Here is a 26,602-nt window from a genome sequence, read left to right on the forward strand (position 1 = left end):
AGCTTACAATAAAAAGTATTTATAGACTAGTTTGTTCATTTTTACTCCAATTTTGAGTTTGCTGGTATAATAATTGCTTTTCCTAGGCAGACTTGACATATTGGTGTAATATATGTATAAGAAGATCAAAAAAGGACATAATGACATACATTAAAAGCAAATAACATTTTGAATTTGAATTATTAATGTTAAAGACAAATGTTAAAGACATTAAGGTTATGATAACTTCAGCTTTAACAGTTTTAACCCAGCTCAGAGTGAGGAATTTCAGATCCTGGTTCACTGCCAGTGCAGGGGCCATGTTTTGGGAAGACTTTGACGAGAGGGTAGCAAGCTTGAGGCCTTCTGCTACCTCTTCTAAGACCTCAGATGCTATGATGGAGATGCGGGCCAACCTTGCAGAGCCACTCTTACCCCGCACATCAGACCCTCTGGCCTGGTGGAGGAGATGTTCACCAGTATACAAAAGCCTTTCTGAAGTCACAAAGACAAGACTTTGCATTGTGGCCACATCCGTGCCATCTGATTTTTTTTTCTAAAACTGGGCAGATTATCTCAGATAGAAGAACTCACAGACTCAGCCCATCCAAGGTCAGGGAGCTTGTTTTTTTTTTTTTATAATGTAAACATGCCTTAAGCAAGTCTAAAAATATAGCCACAGTGTGTTATTTATTTTAAAGCTTATTTATTTTTATTTATTTAGAAAAAGACTAGCTTGTTGTGCAATATTTTTGTTGTTGTGATTTTAAAAGGTAATTTGTTATTGTTATAAGGCTCCGTAGCTTTAGTATCTCTTAATTTTCATTTATTTTTTATTCAAATGGTTTAAAATTATTTTGGGAATAGCTTGTTGTGCAATATTTAGTTTTTCTTTTTTTTATATTGTACTTTTTAAGTTCATTTGTTAAGGTTATTAGACCCTGTGGCTTTATTATCTTTTAATTTTAATTTCATTTTTAATTATTTACATTTGTATTATTTTAATTTATTTTGGAATAGTTGTCCTCTTTGTTACAAAGCTTTTCTGTAATAAACAATAAACAACTATTCAAAAGTATGTACAGTGTTTTTAATGTTTATAAAGTGTCATATGTTACAAAAGTATGGATTACACAGACAATCTGATTTAATAACTGCACAATTAAACAAAAACAAACAGACAGAAAAAAAGATCAACATTTTAAGCATAACCAACTCTTTATTTCCACATTCAGTGTTATGGAAAAGTACCACCATGACAGAAATTAAAAACAACAATTTGAAACCAGAAATGCATCACGTTACTGTAAGAGTAAATAATACTAATAATAAATAAGTACTACGCACCCATTTTGTAAGGAAAGTTGTAAATGAACTAATTACTCTAGCCAATGTTGTCACATCACAGTACAAAAGAATGAAAATCCCGAAGAACCGAAAGATGAACTATTCAATTATCTGCATTCTTTTACTGTCAGTGTCTATGGTTTTAGCGTATGGGTCTGTCACGTGATTAAGGAACGACTCGACCAGAAGACTCATGAGATGAACTAATCAATTCTGTTTCCGGCTCATGCTGCATTGGGTTTAACGTATTGGGCTGTCACGTGATTGAGGAACGAGTCAAAAACCCGATAGACCCGAACTATGAACTAATCAATTCTCTTTCCGGCTCAGACTGCATTGGGTAAGCGTATGGGGCTGTCACGTGATCAAGGAACGAGTCAAAAACCCGATAGACCCGAACTATGAACTAATCAATTCTCTTTCCGGCTCAAGACTGCATTGACTGACAGGTGAATTACTACGACTAGAACAGAACCCATAGAATAATTCGCATGCGCGACTGAACGAATCACTCCCCGAGACGACTCGTTCTTCCCGAGTCACATTAAAGATTCGTTCAAAATGAACGAATCGTTCAAGAACGACACATCACTACTCTAGTAAGGTTTGTTAAGTTACGTTTACTTAAACTTATTTTGTAAAATGAACTAAATTATTGCTTGTTGAGATTACTTAAACAATTGTGTGGAACCTGTTGACATAATATTTTTAATTAAACCCAACATTTCATTTTTTTGAGTGTGTGACACTGAAGAATGGAGTAATGATGCTGAAAATTCAGCTTTGCATCACAAAAATAAATGATAATTTAAAGTATAATAAATTGAAAACAAATTATTTAAAATTGTAATAATATATCACAATATGACATTTTTCCTGTATTTTTGATCAAATAAATGCAGGCTTGATGAGCAGAAGAAACTTCTTTCAAAAACATTAAAAATAGTAATGTTTCCAAACTTTTGGCCTGTACTGTATCCCCCCAAAACTGCACAACTGTAGAGTAAAACATTAATAAAAAAGTGATAATAAAAAATGCGTCTTAAAACTGACATGATTGTACAAAATCATAGTCTGGGGACTCAGAACTCAGAACAACTGCTAACATTACAGGTAAAAATAACTGCCATGAAATTATAGTATCTTACTCCTATGCAATAAATTGTTCGCTTCCTTGACATTGAGAAACACCTAGTAAAAGAAATGGACACAGCGACCCCATTGGATTCAACCAGGCGGCAAGGAAGTCGACCGGAAGTTGAAGTAGGCAGAGTGCCGCCATCTTTTAGCAGAACTTCACTTGCGTTAGCATTCCCATTGACTCCCATTCATTTTAGCGAATAACTTTACATCTGAGGCATTTAAAGACTCCGTTTGTCCATTATTTATTTCTAAAGATACAAGACAATGTATAAAGGGCTCCATTACCTTCTATGTTACATTATGGCCCCGTAGAAACAGTTTTTGTAAAAAATAGGCTAACGATTGCATCATAACCACGCGACTCACTGTCGCATTACCGTACAGACAGGAGGAGAAGCTCGCAGGCAATTAACTTAATATGGCGTACTGGCGTTACATTTTAAAATACTATACAAAATAATTGATCAGAATACTTACTCCTGCTCACTCACGCCAAAGAACTCCCCGCTCAAGCTTGCCGTCTCTGCAAGATTAACGATGGCACTTTGCATGCACAGCTACTAGAAGATTTACATCTGTCAGACAGGTGACTGACGTCATCAAGCTTCGTTTGAGTCTGCGCGTCAGAAACGGAAGTGCTAAAAAACACTAAAAATGGGCTTCACTTGTCTCAATTGAGTTCCAATGGGGTCGCTGTGTCCATTTCTTTTACTGTCTATGGATTCAACGGAGACAAGTGAAGTCAATTAGAAGCACTTACTTCCTGGGGGTCGAGCATACTGCGCAGATGACATAGATGTCACGTGAGCAACCTGTAAGTCTTCTAATAGCTGTGCCAAGAGAAATCTGAATCACCCTCGGAATCTTCATGGGGAGGGCGAGAGTGAACAGGAGCAAATTTTGTTAAGTATTCTGATTAATTATCTCCCTTGACTTCATGCCGATTCTCCACATCCCCCCGATAGCCTCATAGACAGTAAAACATTGCCTGCGAGCTTCTCCTCCTGTCCATACGGTAATTTCTCTACTGTGCGACAGAGAGTCGCTGGTTATGATACAATCGTTAGCCTATTTTTTCCAAAAACTGCTTCTAAGGGACCATATAAGATACAAGGTAATGGAGCCTTTTATACATTTTCCTCTTTCTTTAGAAATAATTAATGGACAAATGGAGTCTTTAAACACCTCAAATGTAAAGTTATTCGCTGGGAGTCAATGGAATGCTAACAGCAGGCGGGTTGTCTTTGTTTTATACTATTTCTGCAGATACAATCATGCAGCTTTATCTGTAGCATTTGCATCAAAATAAAGCTGTGTATAGCATTATGAAATATATGAAATAAGTCTAGTTTAGTATTTTGTATTCTTATTTGCCTATTCTAATATGCAAGTAACTTGTGAGCTGTATTTGCCAATGATTTGTGCACACACTTTATTAATATTTCCACAAAAAATATGAACATCTATACCTTTTTGTTGGATGTATTCTCCAGGTTTACATTGATAATGTTTAACAGCTAATCTACAGCTGCCTTTTTCTTTGACCATGCAGAAGAATCCTTCTAGAAGCTCACAAACTGTATCTGAGAACAGTGTACAGGCCTTCTGTATCCTTAAATCTAAATATATTGAAACAAATTAGTTGTTTATTATTGAAAAATGAAACATGTTAAATGTCTGTATACTTCCGAGTAACGTTAACTCTCTGCTAAAAGAATAAATGTAAAGCACTCACCTGCATCACAGGCCGAGCAGGGGAAGCTTATTTCAAGGCCTTTAGACTCATCAGTGTATGTGCATGTACTACAGGTTACACAAGTTGTGCTGGTGTCCACTGTGCAATGCCATGAAAAAAGATTACCTTTAAAAAGTACATAGGATATTAAAAGGTTAATTTTTTTCCATTGGAAACTTTTCTATGAAAGTCCTAAGTCAAGACATCTTGCAATTGTCCTTGTAAACAATACTACCTATTGGACTTAAAAACTAAAAGGATTATTTTATTACTGTGAACTATTTACTAACCAGGTGCACACATAAGGCAGCAATGTCCATTTATCTCATATTCAGCATGGGCACAGATACAATAAACTAGTTCTAGGTATAGACAGGCAAAATAAACAATGTATAAAATAATCAACAAAATCTGCATTTTATTAAAGATGTAAAATTGGTCAACTCATTATGTCTGTGCAAAGAGCTGATAGTGGATTTAGTTTTCCCCTCAGATTTCATAAGCACTTCTGTGTGTTGAATTTGGCAGGTTCTGATAATTGTTTTCTAAAAAAAAATGTCAGTAATGCACACAAAATTAGCACAGATTTCAGTAATAAATAGTTGGTAGGTGTCACCCACAACCAAAAAGTTTTGAATCAACAACTGAATATTGTTTAATGTAATTTTTAATGTAAACACATGACTTTCACAAGCTTTCAAAAATATATTAGTCCAAGTTGTATTTATTAACATCAGTTAACTACAAAAGTAACTACATAACATGGTATAACAATTAAAAATACTTCTACAGCATTTATTAATCTTAGTAAATGTTAATCTTAAAATGTAGTAATTTAAATAAAGTAATTTAAAAAGCAAGTTGAAAATAACAATTTATTTCTTCTCCAGATCCTCAATATATATATTTGGCATTACCCAGTCAACTTGACAAGCAGTGAATACAATTAATTACTATTTACCAACACGAGAGCATAAGAAAAGCACTTTCTTTAAAGGAATGAGATGTTTCTCTCAGTTGCAGGTCAATATATTGAGAGGGCGGTTAACAATAATGAATAAAACATGAGGAAAAAACTTGTGACTTGACCGGTTGTGTGCGATTCTTTGCATAGTGGATAGAAAGTATCCCATTGTTAAAGGGTTAATTCAACCCAAAATGAAAATGCTGTTAGATATCCTTCCATTTTGTAACTACAGCCCCTTTCACACTGCACGTCGGACCCGGCATATTGCTGGAACATTGCCGGGTCGCCTTCTGTGTGAAAGCAAACACGTCCCGGGATTGATTCCGGCCTTGAACCCAGGTTGGGGACCTAGTAACATTGCCGGGTTCAACCTGGGACTAGCGCTGTGTGAACAAAAGCCAGATCTAATGTTGTGTTTTAGTGATGACGCACGTATCGTAGTGTGAAAGGGGCTTTTGATGCTTCAAAAACTTCATAAAGAGAAAACTAATCCATATGAATCTTGTGGTTTAGTTAAAATTTTCTGAAGATACATATTTAGTGCAAAATGAAAATTCAGTTATAAAATTTACATTTGTCATTTTCTACACTAGTTTTGTATGTTTACACGTTCACTAGTTTAATATGCAAATTAAAAACATTTTAACACTTTATAAGTTGCAAAATTAAAATGTACTACCCAAATATATATGATGTGTTCAACATGTCCAAGCAAAAACTGTAGCAAAATTATCTTGGGATTGCATATTCATAATACTGTGGCAAAATGCAGTGATAGTTTCAGAAAACATTCTGAGCCATAAATGCAGCAAAAGGGTAGCAGAATGATGTTATAAATGTCTTTTATGTTTCTTAAATGCATTGACAATAACATATAAGACTTTTCAATAGTATTTTCATTTAATCTTGATACTGGCACAGAACAAAACAGAACAGAATAGAAGGAAAAAGATGTCATTGTTTCAACTGGAAAAAAAAAACTGTGACTAATGGGTATGAGGGGTATTTCTTTGTAGTGAAAGCTTATTATTGTCCATCGGGTCAGAGTCATTTCTGTGTTCACCAGAATTACATCCCACATAATGAACACAAGACAAAATGTCCTAATATATCAGAATGAACTGAGGCCATATTCACAAAACATCAAGGCTAAAAGTAGCTACTAAACTCAATAATGGGCATTTCAGTACTAATTTTACAGTGTTTAGTTAAAAAGATATTTTCCCAAAACATTTTAGCACTAAAACCATGCAGCTAAAACAAGACTAAGACTAAATCACAAACAGTAATAAAATAAAATTTTTTTTAGAAACATTTCACGATTATATTCCTTTCATGTAATTAAAAGTTGGGCAATGAAGTAACAGATGTCCTTGAGATCTTTTTTTTTTTTTACAGTGTCTATCAGCCGTCATTATTCTAGTCTGTTCTGTATCTGCTAAATATAAGAGGATTAGTAATCACTTTCTGTGGCTCAAAACGAATAAATTCCAGGCATGATAACTCTTTTAGTGAATTTGGTGAAATATGTAGCCGTTTAGAAACTGTAGTCATTTCCAGGTTCTTAGGACTCATTCTTCTGTTCCAAATGATTGAACATTTATCCTGCCCCCAACAACTGAAAAACAATCAAGCATTATTTCAGTTTACAAAAGCACAAGGAAGGTTTTCATTATTTTTTCAGTCAAACCATAGGAGACCCAAAAAATTAACATAATTAAAATCTTATATGTCTATGACATACTTAATTCTTACCTATTGAACGGTCTTTTTCATGTAAACCATTTCCGTTTTCCTTTTGAACAAAACCAAACAGACATTTTTAAAACCAAGTAAATATTTTTTTTTCCTTTTATTTCATGTGAAGAAAAGTTTAATATACCTGCAACCCCGTATGAAAAGAAGAGAGAGAACAGTATAATTATTAATGTTTTTTAACAATGTTTTTGAAATACATCTTTAATGCTCACCAAAGATATATTTGGTCAAAAATACTGTAAAAACATGAATTCTGTAAAATATGATTACAATTTAAAATAACTGTTTTATATTTTAATGTATTTTAAAATAGTATACATGAGACGGCAAAGCTGCATTTATTTAATGAATCCATGATAAATCATTCTAATATAATTCTAATATTATCTTATATTCTAATATTAATATTATATTATCTCTTTACATCACTATCATTTTTAAATCCAGCAATATACAGTGTATGAATGATTCAAAGTGTCCCAGTTTCAAATGATTGTTGAATTTTCATAGAAAATTCCATAATAGAAAACAAAAACCATAGTTGTCATACTACAAAAATAAGTGAATAAAGCTTACCTGAACTATTAGATAGTTTCTTCTCCCGAATGTGTTTAAATATTAAAACACTTATTACTGTAATTAATAATAAAGTAACTATTACACTAGAGGCAATGATTGCTACAGCAGTAGGGGGATCTCCACATTCAGAGTCTGATGAATGTGTCCCTGGATTTGTTTCAGCAAGTCCCATGGCCTCACATCTGTGAATAATATCCAGGATCAGATTTGCTGAAAAATGACTCACATCACATAATACATAAATAGCATAAGTGTGCACTCACTTTGTATGTGGTAAACAGGATGAGAAAGATCCGTTTGAATATGTGTCACCTGTACAGTTAGCACATACAGTATCTGTGGAGCCAGTTCCTACAGAGACAGTCAGTATAAGTATACAATTAAACTGTCACTTTTGTGTTTGTCTCTTCCATCTACTACAATTCATGCAGCACAATAAACAATGTTTTCCATTATTTGAATATATTATGATTATTATTTTTATCATTTACCTGCTTGTTTGATATATTGTCCAGGGTTACATTCAGAATATTGCACAGCTAAAGTGCAGCTGCCTTTCTCTTCTTTAATGCAGTAGAATCTCTCCAGTGGCCCACAAACCGTATCTGATGACCGAGTGCAAACTTCACTCAGTCTTAAACCTTGGTCTAGGATGGAAAATATAAAGCATTAAGTTACTTGTCTTTTAGAAGATACATTCGCAGTTGCATCTGAAGCTAACTCTATTTTTTTTTTTTTCAGGGACAGTTTTTGGAGCAACTAGCTTGCAACTTTTCAGATCTTAAATCACTTGAATTAACAGACAACATTTTTTACCAACAACTTAACATTTTCAGATGAACTTCTATAAGGTGGAAACACTCACTTGCATCACATACAGTACAGGGAAAGCATTCCACGAGGCCATTTGGTTCATCAGTGAAGGTTAATGGAGGGCATGGAACACAAGTTGTGCTGGTGTCATCTGTGCAGTGCCAGCCAACGTGGTTTCCTAAAAAGGCAGCACACAAAATTGGTTTTTGATTTGACAATATTGAACAATATTTGTAACACTTTTTAAAATGTAAGTATTAGAAATGACTTGTGTAATACATGTTTGAAAACAGTGTATCTTTGTGCTGCCTGTATTTAAAACATAACTTTTAACTTTAAATTATAACTTAACTGTTGGATGTATTAACTATATTATTGTAAAATTCTTACTCTATTATTTGTTATATTGTTTAACATTACTCCCAGCTAGAATACACTACACAACTTTTAAAATCTTCATTAATTTGAAAACACTAGGCATTATACATTATGGTTACTGAGGAAAACCTGGACATAAATATTAAACATGTTTGATCTCCAACTGGATAAAATCAATTGTTTACCATTATACACTAATTTCTGCAAAATCTGTAAATTTTGCCTGCCCACAAGTTGAAGACTGGCTCAGACTTTCGGCAACTAACATCAACTTCTCCAGACTGCAAACATTGGGAAAAAATCTGTCCAGAGTTTGTGCAGTGTATTCCAGCTTTTATTGTACAGAATCTAAAGTAAATATTTGTACCTTACCAGGGGCACACATGGGGCAACATTCTCCATCTATTTCATATTCAGCACGGGCACATCCACAGAAGCAAAGTTCAAAATTACTGCCGATGATGACAGCAATGGTGGATATAGTAATCCTCAGCAAAAACATGTCCATATAAAGTGCAAAGGAGGATTATTTAGTCCATCAAAGTGAAGGAAAACGTTTCACCCTCAGATTTCATGAATCTATTTCTTTCTTTACAACTTCACATTAAATAATGATTTAAATCGCGGTACTTGCATTCCTGTTCACTGACAGGTACTTTAGGTCTCTGATTATATGCATATAAAGGCTATTTCAGATCCTGATAGCAGTTTCCCTGCCTTTGGATGATCTGTCTGATGGAGTCTTAAGATGCTTTGGCAGAAAACTCCACCACACTCTTCTTCCTCTGCATACTTGGCATGACTCCTCTTGGGTAAGTACAGTAATCAGTTGAATTCTGTAAAGAGTTCAAATAATAAATGACAGTTAAAAGATTATAAGCAAAAAACAGAAACTACAGAGGTTGATAAATGATCAATCTATAATACAAAGTAGCAAAAAAAAAAGTCAAAATTATTTCTAAGGTCTGATAAAAAAACAAAAATGGCAATGCAAAAACAATGTGAGAGAACAAAATAAAATAAAAGAATAAGTAACATATGCATTTATTAAGACAGGCATTACATATCAAATGTGCCACAAATGGGATACACAGGCTTTGAGAAATCTTTTCACTGACCATTTTAGACTAAAAGGGAAATAAACTAAGATATTCCTGTTTATTAAGTTCTAGCTTGTTCTGTGCGTGCTTTCATTTTCTTTTTTAAGGCTTACATGAACAACAGACATGTTAAAACAGATGCAATCAAGCATAATTCATAACTTAAAGTAGGCCTACAGTTGTGTTCAATTATTTACACCCTTGGTAAATATGATCCAAGAAAGCTGTAAAAATAAGTCTGCATCGTTTATCAGTATGATCTTTCATTAAAAAAATATTAACAATTAACAACACGGACCTGGAAATAGAAATGAGCTGGATGAGAAAATATCTCTGAATTATTGTCAGATGTTCTCCAAGCTCTTCAGGCATTATGGGTTAAAAGCCTGTGTGTCCTTAATGCGTATTTATGAAGACGTTATAATAGTTTCACTTTCATTTCGAAAATGAAAACCAACAAGGTCTAAAAAGCAAACAATCAAATAATTTGCAACCTTTGGAATTTTTTTTATCTATAAATATAAATGAAGATTGTACACACTTATAAAGAGTTTTGTAAAGTCGGTGTTGCATAACCACATTTTCAAAAACGTTATTTCTACTCGAAAGAATAATGCAACACAGACATAGTTTTGGTAAAACACTAGTTTTACCAAAGGTAAAATGAAGGACTAGACATACACACACAAAAAAAATCTCACCAAAGAAAGAAAATTATCCGGCCAGCCACAGAGTTAATGACGGTAGGTGCGTTCGACGTGAAGCAGGAATACAGAGGGCAAACAACAAGAGCAGCCGCTTGCATTCGGGGAGGAGTTAAAAACAGACACGTCCAGCATATCAAGCAGGTGTCCTGACGTATCCTTCGCGTCAGATTTTCCTGCCAGGTGTCCTGACTTTTTATCCTACCCGTCAGATTTTCCTACCCGGGTTTACTGCGAATCAAAGTGCCGCTACAGAAAACTCGCTCTGCTTGACAAAGGGATAGCTACTAAAGCTTAAAGCTTGAACCATTTTTTCACGTGTGTTCTTGAGCTAACAAGCTTGAGAAAATGGTTCAAGCTTTAAGCTTTAGTATCCCTTTGGCATGCAGAGCGAGTTTTACTGTAGCGGCCCCTTCAGCTTCGTAGAAAAGACACGGAGAGTTATCGACGGGTGCCTTCGATTTATTTTAAGATGCAATAAAACTTAATTGCTGAAGTAGCCTATTCGTTGTCTGAATTCTTTGTTGCAAATGTTCTCCATGCATCATGACACTGTGTTTACACATTAACTTCATAGCACCATAAGAAGTAAAATAAGGTCTTACTTTATCCCTTTTTTCATCTTTCCCTGCAGGTCCTGCTGCACCACAAAAGATCTGCAGCAAACCGCAGAAATCAAGAATAAGAAAAATGCTGCAATAGTTGTATAAATTAGACTAATTAAAATAAACAACAAATTAAGATTTAAAATGATTTATATATTTTTGTAGTGTACTTACAAATCCTTTGATTGCAGCATTTCTTCATCAGTCACTCTGCACTGGACATGGGGGGTAGATGATGCGGGAGACGTGTCCCCCCCATTTTTATCATCACGAAAATTCGTCCCCCGCACTTTTTCGTGCAAGTGTGTTCGTATAGAGGGTTTCAAGAGCTGGTGTGAATAAATATAGTTTTAAACTCAAGGAGTCATGATAGTCTGCGAATGACCTGATGTTTTTTCGGACCGAGAAGGCGAAATGAGCATCACGGAGCGCTAAACTCTCCTGCAGTGTGTGTGTGTTTCATTCATACTCGAAGTCATAACAGGAAACTCCTAATATGGACAACAGCGTCCATCTATTGCTGTATGAAAACAGTTGTTTTCGGTTTAGTTTTTTTCAAATCCAAAAAAATCTCCAGCAGGTGATGAATAAAGTAGGCTATTATATGAACAATACAGTGCTAATTGACATAGCATTTATTACAGTATAGAAACTATTCTGACTTATTATGTGATAAAAAGTGTTTGTAGCATATAAACAAATCGTTATTACTATTTGTTAATGTCCAGCAGTTCTGAATTTCTAAGACAATTAAAAGCTAGAAATTAGAGAAAAATAATATTTGCCTGCACTTCCAGTAAAAATGTTTAGAACAGTAAGCTTGTTCATGTTTTTTTTTTTTAAAGAAGTCTCTTCTGTTCACCAAGCCTGCATTTATTTGATCCAATGTACAGCAAATCAGTGAAATTTTGAAATATTTTACTAGCCTATACAAAATAGCTGTTTTATATTTGAATATATTTCAAAATGTAATTTATTGAGATTTCAAAGCTGATTTTTTTTTTGCATCATTACTCCAGTCACACGATTCAGAAATAATTCTGCTAATTATGCTTTTGCTGTAATTATGCTTTTGCTTTGTATTAAATATAGGCAGGCTTGGTTGGCAAGCAGATACTTTTTTCAAAACGTTAAAAATCTTACTGTTAAAAAAACTGCTGGTAGGATATAAAGATTACAGAAATGTAATATCGTAATGTTATACAGTAAGTGTGTGTGTATATATATATACACGTGTGTGTGTGTGTGTGTGTGTGTGTGTGTGTGTGTGTGTGTGTGTGTGTGTGTGTGTAATTTTCTGTCCCCCATCACTTCTGAAAAGATGGCTACGCCCCTGGCACTGGATAAACACACGTGTGTCTCATCTGTCCCTGTAACATCCAGACAAGTCAAGTCACTTCTGTGATTTATCTGCTCAATACTGCATTTACATGTTTAGTTAGTTGCTGACTCGTTTTTTATCCAGCACAAATTATCCTTAAATTATCAATATTGCAAATGGACAAAATACAATAGATAATGTAAAATAGATTATGTTTAGTTCCTTTACGTAGATTTGTTTATTTACATGACTTGCACTTCTCTAACAAATTTCATTTCAGTTGAACAACACTATTAAATGCACAATGTAATATGCCTACATTATAACAAATACCTACAGAGGGCGCAAACGGTCTGCTGCTGTTTCATGTGATTCAACTAGGTTTAAATTCATTTAATTTTAATATTTTACCACGTGCAAAGTCAGAAGCTGTACAATTACTGTGATGTACAAATACACAATACGACAATTCCCAGACAGAAAACTGCTGCTTTGTTCGATTTATGACATATCAACATAAGCCTCCGATCCCAGGCCTTCTGCTCCTTAAGGCACTGGAAAAATTATCCAATATTTATATGAGTCCTACTTCTTGGCTTTAGCCCTCTTTTGTTTTTAATCCAACATTTTATCTTTCTGTGGCTTGGCTCGGTTAAGTCCATCCTGTGCACTGAACAATCTCTCCTCCAAATCATGAGAAGACAAACTCCTTACTGCTGATTGGGTTCAAGTTTGTTTTGCTATTCGACCTAAATTAGCTTTCCCCACCTTTAAATGATTTACATTTCAAATAAAGTGATTTTTCCCAGATTAACTTTAAACAACCCAAAGTCACTGCATATGCAGAGGAAGAGTTTAGCCAAGGGGTATCCAAACTACAGACCGTGGGTGAATTTTAAGTGGCCCGCAGGTAACTTAAAAGCGCTGTATGTAAGTTTTTTACTTTCTACAGCATAAATTGCCGGAACATTGCCGGGTCGCCTTCTGTGTGAAAGCAAACACGTTCCGGGATTGATTCCGGCATTGAACCTGGGTTGGGGACCTAGTAACATTGCCGGGTTCAGTCCCGGGACGAGCACTAATTCTGTGTCTTAGTGTTGACGCATGTTTCACAGTGTGAAAGGGGTGCCTCAAAAACTTCATAAAGAGAAAACTAATCCATATGAATCTTGCCGTTTAGTTTAAATTTTCTGAAGACATATTTAGTGCAAAATTTAAATTCAGTTATATAATTTACATTTGTCATTTTCTACACATGTTGACTAGTTAAGTATGCAAATTAAAAACATTTTAACAATTTAAAAGTTGCAAAATTAAAATGTACAACCCAAATATATTAGAGGTGTTTAACATTTCCAAGCAAAAACTGTAGCAAAATTATCTTGGGATTGCATTTTCATCATAATACTGTGACCAAATGCAGTGTTAGTTTTAGAAAACATTCTGAACCATAAATGCAGCAAAAGGGTAGCAAAATGGTGTTATAAATGTCTTTTATGTTTCTTAAATGCATTGACAATAACATATAAGACTTTTCAATAGTATTTTCATTTAATCTTGATACTGGCACAGAACAAAACAGAACAGAATAGAAGGAAAAAGATGTCATTGTTTCAACTGGAAAAAAAAAACTGTGACTAATGGGTATGAGGGGTATTTCTTTGTAGTGAAAGCCTATCATTGTCCATCGGGTCAGAGTCATTTCTATGTTCCCAGAATTCTGTGTTCACCAGAATTACATCCCACATAATGAACACAAGACAAAATGTCCTAATATATCAGAATGAACTGAGTCCATATTCACAAAACATCAAGGCTAAAAGTAGCTACTAAAGTTTTAGAGTTAACTTTTAGAGTTTTTAGTTAAAAAGATAATTTCCCTAAACATATTAGCACTAAAACCATGCAGCTAAAACAAGAGGACTCCTAAGTCACTAAGACTAATCACAAACAGTAATAAAATAATAACAAAAACTTTAGAAACATTTCACAATTATTTCCTTTTCATGTAATTAAAAGTTGGGCAATGAAGTAACAGATGTTACTTCTTGAGATCTTTTTTTGTTTGTTTACACAGTGTCTATCAGCCGTAATTATTCTAGTCTGTAAGTGAAATGTACAGACAATGTGTATCTGCTAATGTAAAAATAAGAGGATTAGTAATCATTTTCTGTGGCTGAAAGCGAATTAATTCCAAGCATGATAACTATTTCAGTGAATGTGGTGAAATACGTAGCAGTTTAGAAACTATAGTCATTCCCAGGTTCTTAGGGCTCATTCTTCTGTTCCAAATGATTGAACATTTATCCTGCCTCCAACAACTGAAAAACAATCAAACATTACTTCAATTTACAAAAGCACAAGGAAGGTTTTCATTACTTTTTCAGTCAAACCATAGGAGACCCAGAAAATTCACATAATTAAAATCTTATATGATGTAACTGAAGCTTCTCATCATGTTTATAAGATATATAACTGTGTATTGTTTACCTGTCTATGACATACTTAATTCTTACCCTTTGAACTTTCTTTTTCATGTAAACCGTTTCCGGTTTCCTTTTGAACAAAACCAAACAGACATTTTTAAAACCAAGTAAATATTTTTTTTTTCTTTTATTTAATGTGAAGAAAAGTTTAATATACCTGCAACCCCGTATGAAAAGAAGAGAGAGAACAGTATAATTATTAATGTTTTTTAACAATGTTTTTGAAATACATCTTTAATGCTCACCAAAGATATATTTGGTCAAAAATACTGTAAAAACATGAATTCTGTAAAATATGATTACAATTTAAAATAACTGTTTTATATTTTAATGTATTTTAAAATAGTATACATGAGATGGCAAAGCTGCATTTATTTAATGAATCCATGATAAATCATTCTAATATAATTCTAATATTATCTTATATTCTAATATTAATATTATATTATCTCTTTACATCACTATCATTTTTAAATCCAGCAATATACAGTGTATATGAATGATTCAAAGTGTCCCAGTTTCAAATGATTGTTGAATTTTCATAGAAAATTCCATAATAGAAAACAAAAACCATAGCTGTCATACTACAAAAATAAGTGAATAAAGCTTACCTGAACTATTAGATAGTTTCTTCTCCCGAATGTGTTTAAATATTAAAACACTTATTACTGTAATTAATAATAAAGTAACTATTACACTAGAGGCAATGATTGCTACAGCAGTAGGGGGATCTCCACATTCAGAGTCTGATGAATGTGTCCCTGGATTTGTTTCAGCAAGTCCCATGGCCTCACATCTGTGAATAATATCCAGGATCAGATTTGCTGAAAAATGACTCACATCACATAATACATAAATAGCATAAGTGTGCACTCACTTTGTATGTGGTAAACAGGATGAGAAAGATCCGTTTGAATATGTGTCACCTGTACAGTTAGCACATACAGTATCTGTGGAGCCAGTTCCTACAGAGACAGTCAGTATAAGGATACAATTAAACTGTCACTTTTGTGTTTGTCTCTTCCATCTACTACAATTCATGCAGCACAATAAACAATGTTTTCCATTATTTGAATATATTATGATTATTATTTTTATCATTTACCTGCTTGTTTGATATATTGTCCAGGGTTACATTCAGAATATTGCACAGCTAAAGTGCAGCTGCCTTTCTCTTCTTTAATGCAGTAGAATCTCTCCAGTGGCCCACAAACCGTATCTGATGACCGAGTGCAAACTTCACTCAGTCTTAAACCTTGGTCTAGGATGGAAAATATAAAGCATTAAGTTACTTGTCTTTTAGAAGATACATTCGCAGTTGCATCTGAAGCTAACTCAATTTTTTTTTTCAGGGACAGTTTTTGGAGCAACTAGCTTGCAACTTTTCAGATCTTGAATCACTTGAATTAACAGACAACATTTTTTACCAACAACTTAACATTTTCAGATGAACTTCTATAAGGTGGAAACACTCACTTGCATCACATACAGTACAGGGAAAGCATTCCACGAGGCCATTTGGTTCATCAGTGAAGGTTAATGGAGGGCATGGAACACAAGTTGTGCTGGTGTCATCTGTGCAGTGCCAGCCAACGTGGTTTCCTAAAAAGGCAGCACACAAAATTGGTTCTTGATTTGACAATATTGAACAATATTTGTAACACTTTTTAAAATGTAAGTATTAGAAATGTCATTTAATTTCATAAGTAACAAATTTCTCATACTGTAATCGTAAAGAAACATATAAAGACAATATATGCTATAACTTGCAGTCTTACCAGGGGCACACATTGGACAGCATTGCTTGTCTATTTTATATTCAGCATGAGGACACTGACAAGAACAAAGATCATAATTAAGAAGAAGAAGTGTAATAAAAATGATAATCCTTAAAGCGAACATGGTCACATTCTAGATCTATCCAGTTAATGTAACATTATGTGCAGTTCAGCACAATCTTAAGACGCTTCACATGCTGTTATATTGGTTGATGCATGCCTTAACATGCCTAAACCGGGATTTCATCGAAATCTGAGAGACAATAGTTCAAGATTCTTCAAGACTCATTTCTTATACATGTCGTGTTTCCACAGGCTTCTTGCACACCTATGCATTCTCTGGAAATCAAACTGAAACAGAAAAGGATTAGCTCATAGTTAAACTCCTTATTCATACACTGTAGACAATTATGGTTATTTTAGTGTGAAAAGACTAAAAATGCTACTTTAAAAACTTAATTAACGGTAAGTTTCCTTACTCCATATGGTGAAAAAAACTTGACAGATCTAATGGCCATTTAGTGTAATTTTACAGTAAAATACAGCTTCTTAGTTTTTTCTTATCAGTTAAGTACATTATAGAGTTTTAAGTTACATCTTATATTAAATTAACTGTTTACTGCATTATTTTAGTGATGTGCGTAACCATCATGGTGTTTTGTATTTTTGTGACAAATTTTTGTGATTTGGTGTGATTAATGAAGAAAAAAAAGAAAAAAAAAAAACATGTTTCTTCAGTCAAGAACATGTATGGCTTGTGAATATTTAGGGGAAATAAAAACACGTTTCACACTCTCACAGTTTTACTTGAAACCTTGTTTACCAACAGTCATACATCATAAGGAAATATAAATGATTAACTGACCTTTAACAAAGAAATACATAAAATAAATCAAAACAAACATAAAATCGATTCAATGTTTTTACATCCATCATAATTTATTATGGTGTAACTGAATGGCAGTTTCTCTCTGCAGATGATGAGTTTATGGAATGTCACAGCATTTGGATGTGTAGAAATACACAAATTAGTTTAGACAGTGGGTGCTTCTCGTCTGTTTAAGTAAAAGCAAAAAGGTAAAGACAGTGAGAGTAATTTGGGAGAGGTTGTAAAACTGAATAATTCTCAGCCACAGTCTGGAAGAAAATAAGGGACTAAAATAAAATAATAAAAAGTAAGAGCAACCAAGTGTAAACAATGACCAGTTTATAGCAGTTTTAACTACTTTGGTAATGGTGACATTTACATGTAAATTACACTTTGTTTTTTTATGTCTCGACAGTGCTTGTTTTTATATTTCATGAATTAATAGGATAAGCAAAAATCACAAACTGTTTCTTTGGATTAGAATTTTTTTTATTCAGTCATTTGCTTGCAGATCACGTGGTTAGAGTTCTTTTTACTGTGTGTGTGGATGACCATCTGCCATCAAAGTTTGATCAAGGAAAAACCTTGAATGGTTCTTTTTTCTCTTTATAGTAACTGCAATTATGACAAGCACCACAAATACTCCGCACATAGATGGAATTAAAATCTGTAAATAAGGTGTTCCTTTACTGCATTCAACATCAGATATCTCAGTTCCTGCTTTGACTGTTGTTTTTCCAAGAGATTCACACCTGTTGAAAAGAGTTGAACTACAAATAAGACTATATTGCTTGTGAGAAAATAGCTAAATTTACTTACAAAATCTAGTGAAACAAATTATGTACAACAAATGAACAAAATGCATTTTAAAGCTCGATTCGGACAGTAATTGTTTCTCATGTGGATGTCTGTAAAATAAACTTACAAATCACCTCAGTGATGAAACTCATGGATTCAGATGGTGATTTATTCACAGTGGAAAAGTGAGTTATGTGATCCTATACAGACGTGGAAATGTGCTGCTCATGTGGCCAGTCACATGAGTGTTTGCTGTAAATAAAATTAATTTTATTTACATTTATTCATTTAACAGACGCTTTTATCCAAAGCAACTTACAAATGAGGACAGTGGAAGCAATCAAAAACAACAAAAAGAGCAATGATATATAAGTGCCATAACAAGTCTTAGTTAGGTTAACAGTACACACGTAGCATGGGCTTTAAAATAATATAATAAATAAAAAACAAAACAGATAGAGTAAAAAAAGAATAGAGCAAGCTAGTGTTAGAGGTCTTTACACACACACACACACACACACACTTACATAAAAAATGAAAAGAAAATAGAATACAAAAAGACCACAAAGGTAGTTCGATTTTTTTTTAAGGGGGGGTGAAATGCTATTTCATGCATACTGAGTGTTTTACACTGTTAAAGAGTTGGATTCCCATGCTAAACATGGACAAAGTTTCAAAAAATAAGTTGTACCTTCCGGTTTGTCACAAGTTTCGGAAAGTTTTTTTCGAGTATGGCTCTGTGTGACATTAGATGGAGCGGAATTTCCTTATATGGGTCCTGAGGCACTTCTGCCGGAAGAGCGCGCGCTCCCATATAGCAGCGCACTTAGAGGCTGAGAACAGACTCACTGATCAAAGTGAGAGCGTCGCGAAATGTCACAGAAGTGTGTTTTTGGTTGCCAGGGCAAGACAACCCTGCACAGATTACCAAAAGAGAAACAGCAATAAGGGACCAGTGGATGGAGTTTATTTTTGCAGAGCATCAACGGAGTTGTGCAAGTGTTTTTGTTTGTTCCCTGCATTTCGAAGATGCTTGTTTTACAAACAAGGCCCAGTTTGACGCCGGGTTTGCACATCGTTTATTTCTGAAGGATAATGCAGTCCCAACGAAAAAGGGTCACGATCGTGTGTTGGAACCGCATGCGGTGAGTAAAACTGCTTCAAATATCTCTGTGTTGTTAACTTAGCTATCGGCGCGTAAGCACATCAAGTAAACAACATGCGATGTTGTCATCAAACTGCACTTTCCACATGTACAGCTTAAAAAAAAAAAAAAAAAGACGACATAAAGTGGAACTTAGTCATTTTCCAAAACCGCTAAGCAAATATATACAGTTTCAAGAGACGCCTTTGCTGATGCTGCTCTTGTTAAATTTCAGCCTCTGGATCTGTGTCACAGCTTCCAAACGCTCTCAACGCAAAAGCCTACTGGCTCTTGTGATTCTTTAGCTCCGCCCACACGTCACGCCTCTAGGCGCTCGTGTTTTTCCGGGAAAAATCGGTACAGACTATCTTTCTCTTATGAATATAATAAAAGTAAAGACTTTTTGGAGTTATGAAGGATGCAGTACTACTCTATAGGTACTCAAGATTAACAGGATATTGAGTGAAAACGAGCATTTCATCCCCCCTTTAAAGGTCCCGTTTTACATGCTTTTTTGAAGCTTTGATTGTGTTTACAGTCTGCAATATAACGTGTTCATGTTTCGCATGTAAAAAAAAAACATTATTTTTCACACAATTCACCTATCTGTATACCGCTGTTTTCACTGTCATAAAAACGGGCTGATGACTTCCTTGTTCTATAAAGTACCTCCTTCAAAAATACGTAATGAGTTCTGATTGTGCCAGCGGTTCCTCTGTTGTGATTCAACAGCAGCTGAGTGCGAACGGCCCTCCTGGAAACGCGGTTGGGCTAGTTTTGAGAAGCAAGTGGGCAGGAGCATGTGGTGGAGATGTACTTATAATCACAGGAGCGTTTTTACTTATGAAATGCGCATGAAAAATCACATTCGTTTTTTTGCACAGCCCTAACATCTAGTTAACAAAGCTAAACAGCGTTGCCCTTTGTGTAATAAGTTACACAAACTGTTAAAAGCACCAACTTAAATAATAAAATACACTTACCAGTTGTGGTCCATAAACAAGGCCTTCTCCAGACAAAGAGGGAACTGCTCCATCTTTCAAGAATAATCTTTGTGCGAATCCGGCATTAAACTGATTGAGATTGAGGAAGCTGTCCTCAGCAAGCTGTCCTCAGCAAAATGTCCTGCACAGTTTTACATGTGAATTATAATTTTCAGGAACCGAGTTAAACATAAATTGTAACCATGAATCTCCAAGTACAGCGTCCCTGGGAAAGCCAAACAAAGATGATTGGACTCAGATGAAAATAACAGCGTTTCAACGACATGGCGACAGACACAAACAGCAGCTCTTCCTCTTCTCCGTGCGAGCGCAACAAGACCACGCCCCCTTTTTGTGAATTCATGTGGACGGAGGTTAGTCAAAAAACTGTTTTAGTGACGTCATTACTACAGGAACTAGAGGGATGTAGTCCAAACATGTCGTTTTTTGTAGGCGAATTCTGTTAAATAAATCTCGCTTGGCATTGAACTTTGAGCTTTAGAATTTTACAGATATTATTTATACTCTAACAACAACATTACACACTAACTAAAGTTTAAAACATGGCATCACGAAGAAGGGGACCTTTAAGAATAGAATTAGAATAGTGAGTGTTAAAGTTAAGAGGGTCAGGACTCAGCTGCCCGGATTGAGTTGGGGAGTTCATTCCACCAGAAGGGAACATTTAACTTAAAAGTCCTTAAAAGTGACTTTGTGCTTCTTTGGGATGGCACAATCAAGCGACGTTCACTTGCAGAACACAAGCTTCTAGAGGGCACATAAGTCTGAAGTAACAAATTTAGGTAAATGGGTGCAGAGCCAGTGGGAGTTTTGTAGGCAACCATCAATGCCTTGAATTTTATGCGAGCAGCTATTGGAAGCCAGTGCAAATTGATAAACAGAGGTGTGATGTATATTTATTTTAGCTCATTCAAATTAATCTTGCTGCGTTGTTCTGGATTAATTGTAAAGGTTTGATAGAACTGGCTGGAAGACCTGCCAAGAGGGCATTGCAATAGTCCAGCGTGGACAAAACAAGAGCTTGAACAAGGAGTTGTGCAGCATGTTCCGAAAGAAAGGGCTTGATCTTCTTGATGTTGAATAAAACAAATCTGCAGGATCAGACAGTTTTGGCAATGTGGTCTGAGAAAGCCAGCTGATCATCAATCATAACTCCAAGGCTTCTAGCTGTTTTTGAAGGAGTTATGGTTGATGTGCCTAACTTGATGGTGAAATTGTGATGTAACGATGGGTTTGCTGGAACCACAAGCAGTTCTGTCTTGGCAAGGTTCAGTTGAAGGTGACGGTCCATCATCCAGGAAGAAATGTCTGTTAGACAAGCTGAGATGTGAGCAGCTACCGTTGGATCATCAGGATGGAATGAGAGGTAGAGCTGAGTGTCATCAGCATAGCAGTGGTTTGAAAAGCCATGTTTCTGAATGACAGAACCTAATGATGCCATGTAGACAGAGAAGTGGTCTAAGAACTGAGCCCTGAGGCACCTGAGGCATTTACAAAATGTATTCTTAATATTGTGTAAAATGCATTTAAAAATTCTTATGTAAAGTATATTTTTATTATTCCAAGCATTTCACAATATATATTCCTATTTGTTATTTTATTATTTAAATCTCCTGTTTTGAAAGACAAGCTATAGTTGTATATAACTATAGGCAATATAGGTCTGTATCCTATATATCAATTTATAATACACATTTTAAAACTATATTGCATACCTGCTGCTACCATTTTAAAGACCAATTTCGAATGTTTGTGTGCTTTTCTTCTCTTTCTGCTCCCAGTCGCTGTGAGCAGTTATGAAGTATTATTCTTTTAAACACTTTCCAGCATTTCAGAAATAAATATGTATGCAAATTACACCGAAGTACAACAGTAAACGTACCTTACAGTGTTCAGGAGTGCTCAAAAAGGGTTTAAGCACTGAATTTTGAATCAATTTCTTCTTGTTAATTCAGAGATTCACACGACCTTGGTGTTTGTTAAAAAAACAGTAGGTAATTCGGTCAGGGATTTTTTACAAGGGGTGGTGAGAGAAAAACATAGACATCATGGATTAGACTGGAAATTAAATAACTGTAAATGGTGAAAATCACTTTCATCTCCCTGAGAAACAATTACCATCTGATTGAGGCTTATGAATGTGTGGAAAGTCAATGTTCTAAAATAATGGAACTTACTTTGTATGCAGTTTGCAGAATGTACCATCTGAATATGAACCATCAGGACAGATATCACACACCGTATCACTATATTCTGTTCCTGTACAAACACATGGAGGAATACACAGTGTAAGTACTCAAGTTTCAACTCCATGATCAACAAAGGCAGTGACTGGTCTCACATTAGCTAAAGAAATTATTAAATTCTTCAGTATTGCATCTTATAGACAAAATGAATAATCACATAACCAAATAATTATTTTCTTATTATAATAATATAATACTGTAATTAAGTAGATTTTTGGATGGTTATGTCAGGGCCTGTCAGTCACATGCAAACACTGTCTGTGGCTTAGTAGTAGAGCATTGCGTTAACAGTGCAGAAGGTCATGGGTTCAATTCCCAGGGAACACAAACTGGTAAAAAAATATATATAATTATAGCCTGAGTGCAGTGTAAGTCGCTTTGGACAAAAGCGTCGGCTAAATGCATAAATGTAAGTTTAAAATATGCAAACTGAGAGATGTACAGTTTTTTAATATAAACATAAGTGGAGTTATTGATCTCAGATGTCATCTGAGCTTTTCAGTTTTTGTGTATAATAAAGATGTTTGAATGATAACGGACTGACCGGTTTGGTTGATGTATTGCCCAGGTGAGCAGGTTGAATGTTTCATGGCCTTTTTACAGTTGGAGAGCAAGTCTACACAGTAATAACCTGGAAGAGGTTCACACACTGTATCTGATATTGATGTACATGCCTGCTTTTCTCTCAACCCATTACCTTTGACAAGAAAGGAAACAAATGAGAAAAAAAGCGTTACATTATATTTGAAATCAAGGGGTGACATGAAATAAAAACGGGGTGACAAGATACAAAATAAATTGTTACTCACTTGAATCACACACAAAACATGGTAGACATTTTGTGAATCCATTAGGAACATCAGCGTAGGTCATTGCAGGACATGAATCACATGTTGTGCTTGTGTACGCATCACAATGGATCTTAACTCTTTTTCCTAGACAATATTAATTATTGGCAACACATTATTATAGATATCTTTTGAAAATAACAACTTGTACACATGTGTAATTATATAAGCTCTATTTATTGTCCGTCTGTATATTTATGTCAACTGTGTGAAATATAAACATTTTATGCATCATAAACCATGGTTGGGAATCACTTAATCCTACATCTGTCAAATAAGTTAAATGATTAATATAATAAAAAAAAGTGCATTTTTAACAAAGCTTTGACCACATCAGTCCAAACTTATAAGACTGTTTCATGAGCATATTACAGTTATTAGCCTCATCAGTAATAATGATGAGACCGTTCAAAGCCTGTTACCATGTGACAAATTACAAAATAATAATAATAATAATTTGACCTCTTTAAATCTGACCTCATATGTTGTGGTACTGAGTGAAGGATGCCACATACCTGGATCACACATTGGGCAACACTCTCCATTAATTTCATATTCTGCATTATTACATGTTGCCATACAAAGCACAATGTTGATGGTGAGAATGAGAGGTAGTAATGTTAACAGATGAACGAAGGTACATATGTGCATTTCAAGGAACTAAAAGAATCACCACTGGTCCAGAGGAGATCAAACTGCCTTCTTTGTTTCTTATGAAGCTGAAAAATACATTTATGTTAGAAGGCTTTTAAAAAGTAGAGTGAAACTGTGCCAGAACCTACAAACTGTTTACTTAACATGTCCTCGGCATTAACAGTTGTTCTCTAAAACAATCTTCAATCTCTGTAATGTTACCTGCCAACCATGTGTCATCACTTTCATGCTTTACACTGAAAACTTTTTACATCGACGCAGCATTTTCCCAAAATGTGCTAAATTATTAATTCCCTAGAATTAGACCAATCATTTCCTTCAACGTTTTACGTTACTTATTTGAACTTAATTAAAAAAATATTAATTTACGTTCAATAATGTTTGAGGCGGATGTCCAAGACATGGTTACTTCTTTGCTGTAACTAATTTCTCCCCTGAAAGTCAGGAAATATTTACCTGATGTTTCCTTTGACATTGTAAATTAACTGTAAATTAATTATGGTCGAGCAGTTTTTGAGCTTGCTTATCTGCATTGCACGTGTGATACAATTGTATACTTTCAAATCCGCAGAGCCGAACAAATAGACAGTAAAAGAAAAGAGCCGAACGCACTTCTTCTTCTTCTGTGGTTTTTCTTTGGCGGTTTGCAAATGAAGTACATGGACGGCAGTGTGGACGGCATATAAAATGTTCAATTCTACGGTGTATCAAAAAAAAAAAAAAAAAAATCCTTAATTATATTAAATCCTATTTACAACTGAGTTTCTTTTAGAAAAGTCATTATAGCCTTAATAATATATTGTGTGCCAGGCAGACTCAATCTGTTTTTTAAGCTCAATCAATTATTCGATTCCCTCTGTAGTTCTTTTCTTTTTTCAGAATATTTCCTAAACATATCATGAGTACACGTTTTACACTTTCCACTTCACCACAATGTATACATAACCCTGTCTGGTGTTTTCCTATTAATCTTAAGCAACTGTTTAACCTAGCTGTGTCCGAAATCACTCACTCCTTCACTCATTCACTAATCCCTATATAGTGTATGGCAGTTGAGTGCACTATATCAAAAGGGAGTGAACAAATAAGTGAATAGACTGCTCATGAGACTTGTTGAAAAACCGTTGCCAAATGTTTAATTATATTTATATTACATGTAGCTTATTTTAGAAAATAATATTGATAGCAATAATAGCCTACTCAAAATTACTTTATATTGCAGTTATACATTCCTCTGCGTCAGCTTTGTGGTTTCATCGATGGTATGATGGTATATAACTTTTTTTTTTTTAACGCTTTTATGTTCATAATCATTAAATGCTACTAAAATACTGAGAACAAAAATAGACACACATTAACAAGTTCATAACTGTGTATATATATTATTTTTAGCATCTTGACACTCGCTCAAGCAGCGTTTTGGGCAAAGATGGTAGAAGAGCGTCCTCAGGCCACCGATAATTTTACATCAGAATGATTACGCTACTGTGATTAACGAACATTTTTTTAATTATCCACCAAATTATCATAATTTTTGTAAGTTAACAACAATACCATCTCTGTAAATTAGTAAAATATTAATGTCATACAATTTAATGTCAATGATCGATCTGCACAGCACAAAAAGACAAAACTTAATATTTTAGGCAGTATAAAAATCCTGGCAAGGACGCGTCCTGGGAAAATGTCTCATATGGTCACCCTAATTAAATAAGACTAGCGACTTGACCTATGCTTTGTCCAAATACCCACACTTGTGGTCTTTGCACTTGTCACTTGATTATGATGTATTTCCTGTATTTTGGCCCAAGTGTTCAAGTTAGGATGAAGACCACAAGTGTGTTGCACCACAAGTGTATTATTTAAATATATTTAAATATATTATTTAAATATATTTATTATTTAAATGTAAAAAACGTACTTACAGGCTGTGAATCAGAAGCACCAGACTGTCTTTGCAATGTTGGAACTGCCCAACTTTAAAGAAACAGCCTTTGTGCCACAGACGCATTGTAGGCTGTTGGTTCAGGAAAGAATCCTCATCCTCCAAAAAAAAAACGCATTGAACTGTTCTGGAACAGTGTTGTAAATACAACTTGACCACTGATTTCTATTTGTGTCCTCTTTTGGAAAGCCATGCAACGTATTTTTGCTTTATCAATGAAACACAGCGACTCCACAACATGGCGTTGGCGACAATGAGAATAAAAGTTATGCATTCTTTGCGTGAACTTTTGGGCGCTGTTATGCAAATCTTCCCACACCATGATGTAGACATGTGGGGGCGTGTTAGAAGGAGGTGGGCATGATTGACTCTTAACCTTAATAAAGAATCTCTCTTTGGATT

The 26,602-nt window shown here is 34.6% G+C and overlaps 1 protein-coding gene across 4 annotated transcripts; it reads right to left on the reverse strand.

Moving 5' to 3' along the window:
* Positions 1-6,052: 6,052 nt before the first annotated feature.
* Positions 6,053-18,089, reverse strand: LOC128018720 (tumor necrosis factor receptor superfamily member 14). Of its 4 annotated transcripts, none has more exons than XR_008184948.1 (8): positions 10,501-10,638; positions 9,072-9,535; positions 8,374-8,499; positions 8,000-8,155; positions 7,772-7,859; positions 7,054-7,690; positions 6,927-6,966; positions 6,053-6,789 (listed from the first exon to the last, which is right to left on the reverse strand). XR_008184948.1 is itself a non-coding variant. In XM_052604442.1 (8 exons), exons 2-7 carry the CDS (start codon positions 9,205-9,207, stop codon positions 6,944-6,946), a joined length of 714 nt encoding a protein of 237 aa, XP_052460402.1. In that variant the 5' UTR covers positions 9,208-9,535; positions 10,501-10,638; the 3' UTR covers positions 6,053-6,789; positions 6,927-6,943. The 4 variants fall into 4 exon arrangements, 2 of the variants coding, with proteins under 2 accessions (XP_052460402.1, XP_052460403.1); XM_052604442.1 differs by having other exon boundaries at positions 7,506-7,690; XR_008184947.1 differs by having other exon boundaries at positions 6,927-7,690.
* Between the last annotated feature and the right edge of the window lie 8,513 nt (positions 18,090-26,602).

Source organism: Carassius gibelio, chromosome A8 (genome assembly GCF_023724105.1).
Source record: "Carassius gibelio isolate Cgi1373 ecotype wild population from Czech Republic chromosome A8, carGib1.2-hapl.c, whole genome shotgun sequence".
Lineage (NCBI taxonomy): Eukaryota > Metazoa > Chordata > Actinopteri > Cypriniformes > Cyprinidae > Carassius > Carassius gibelio.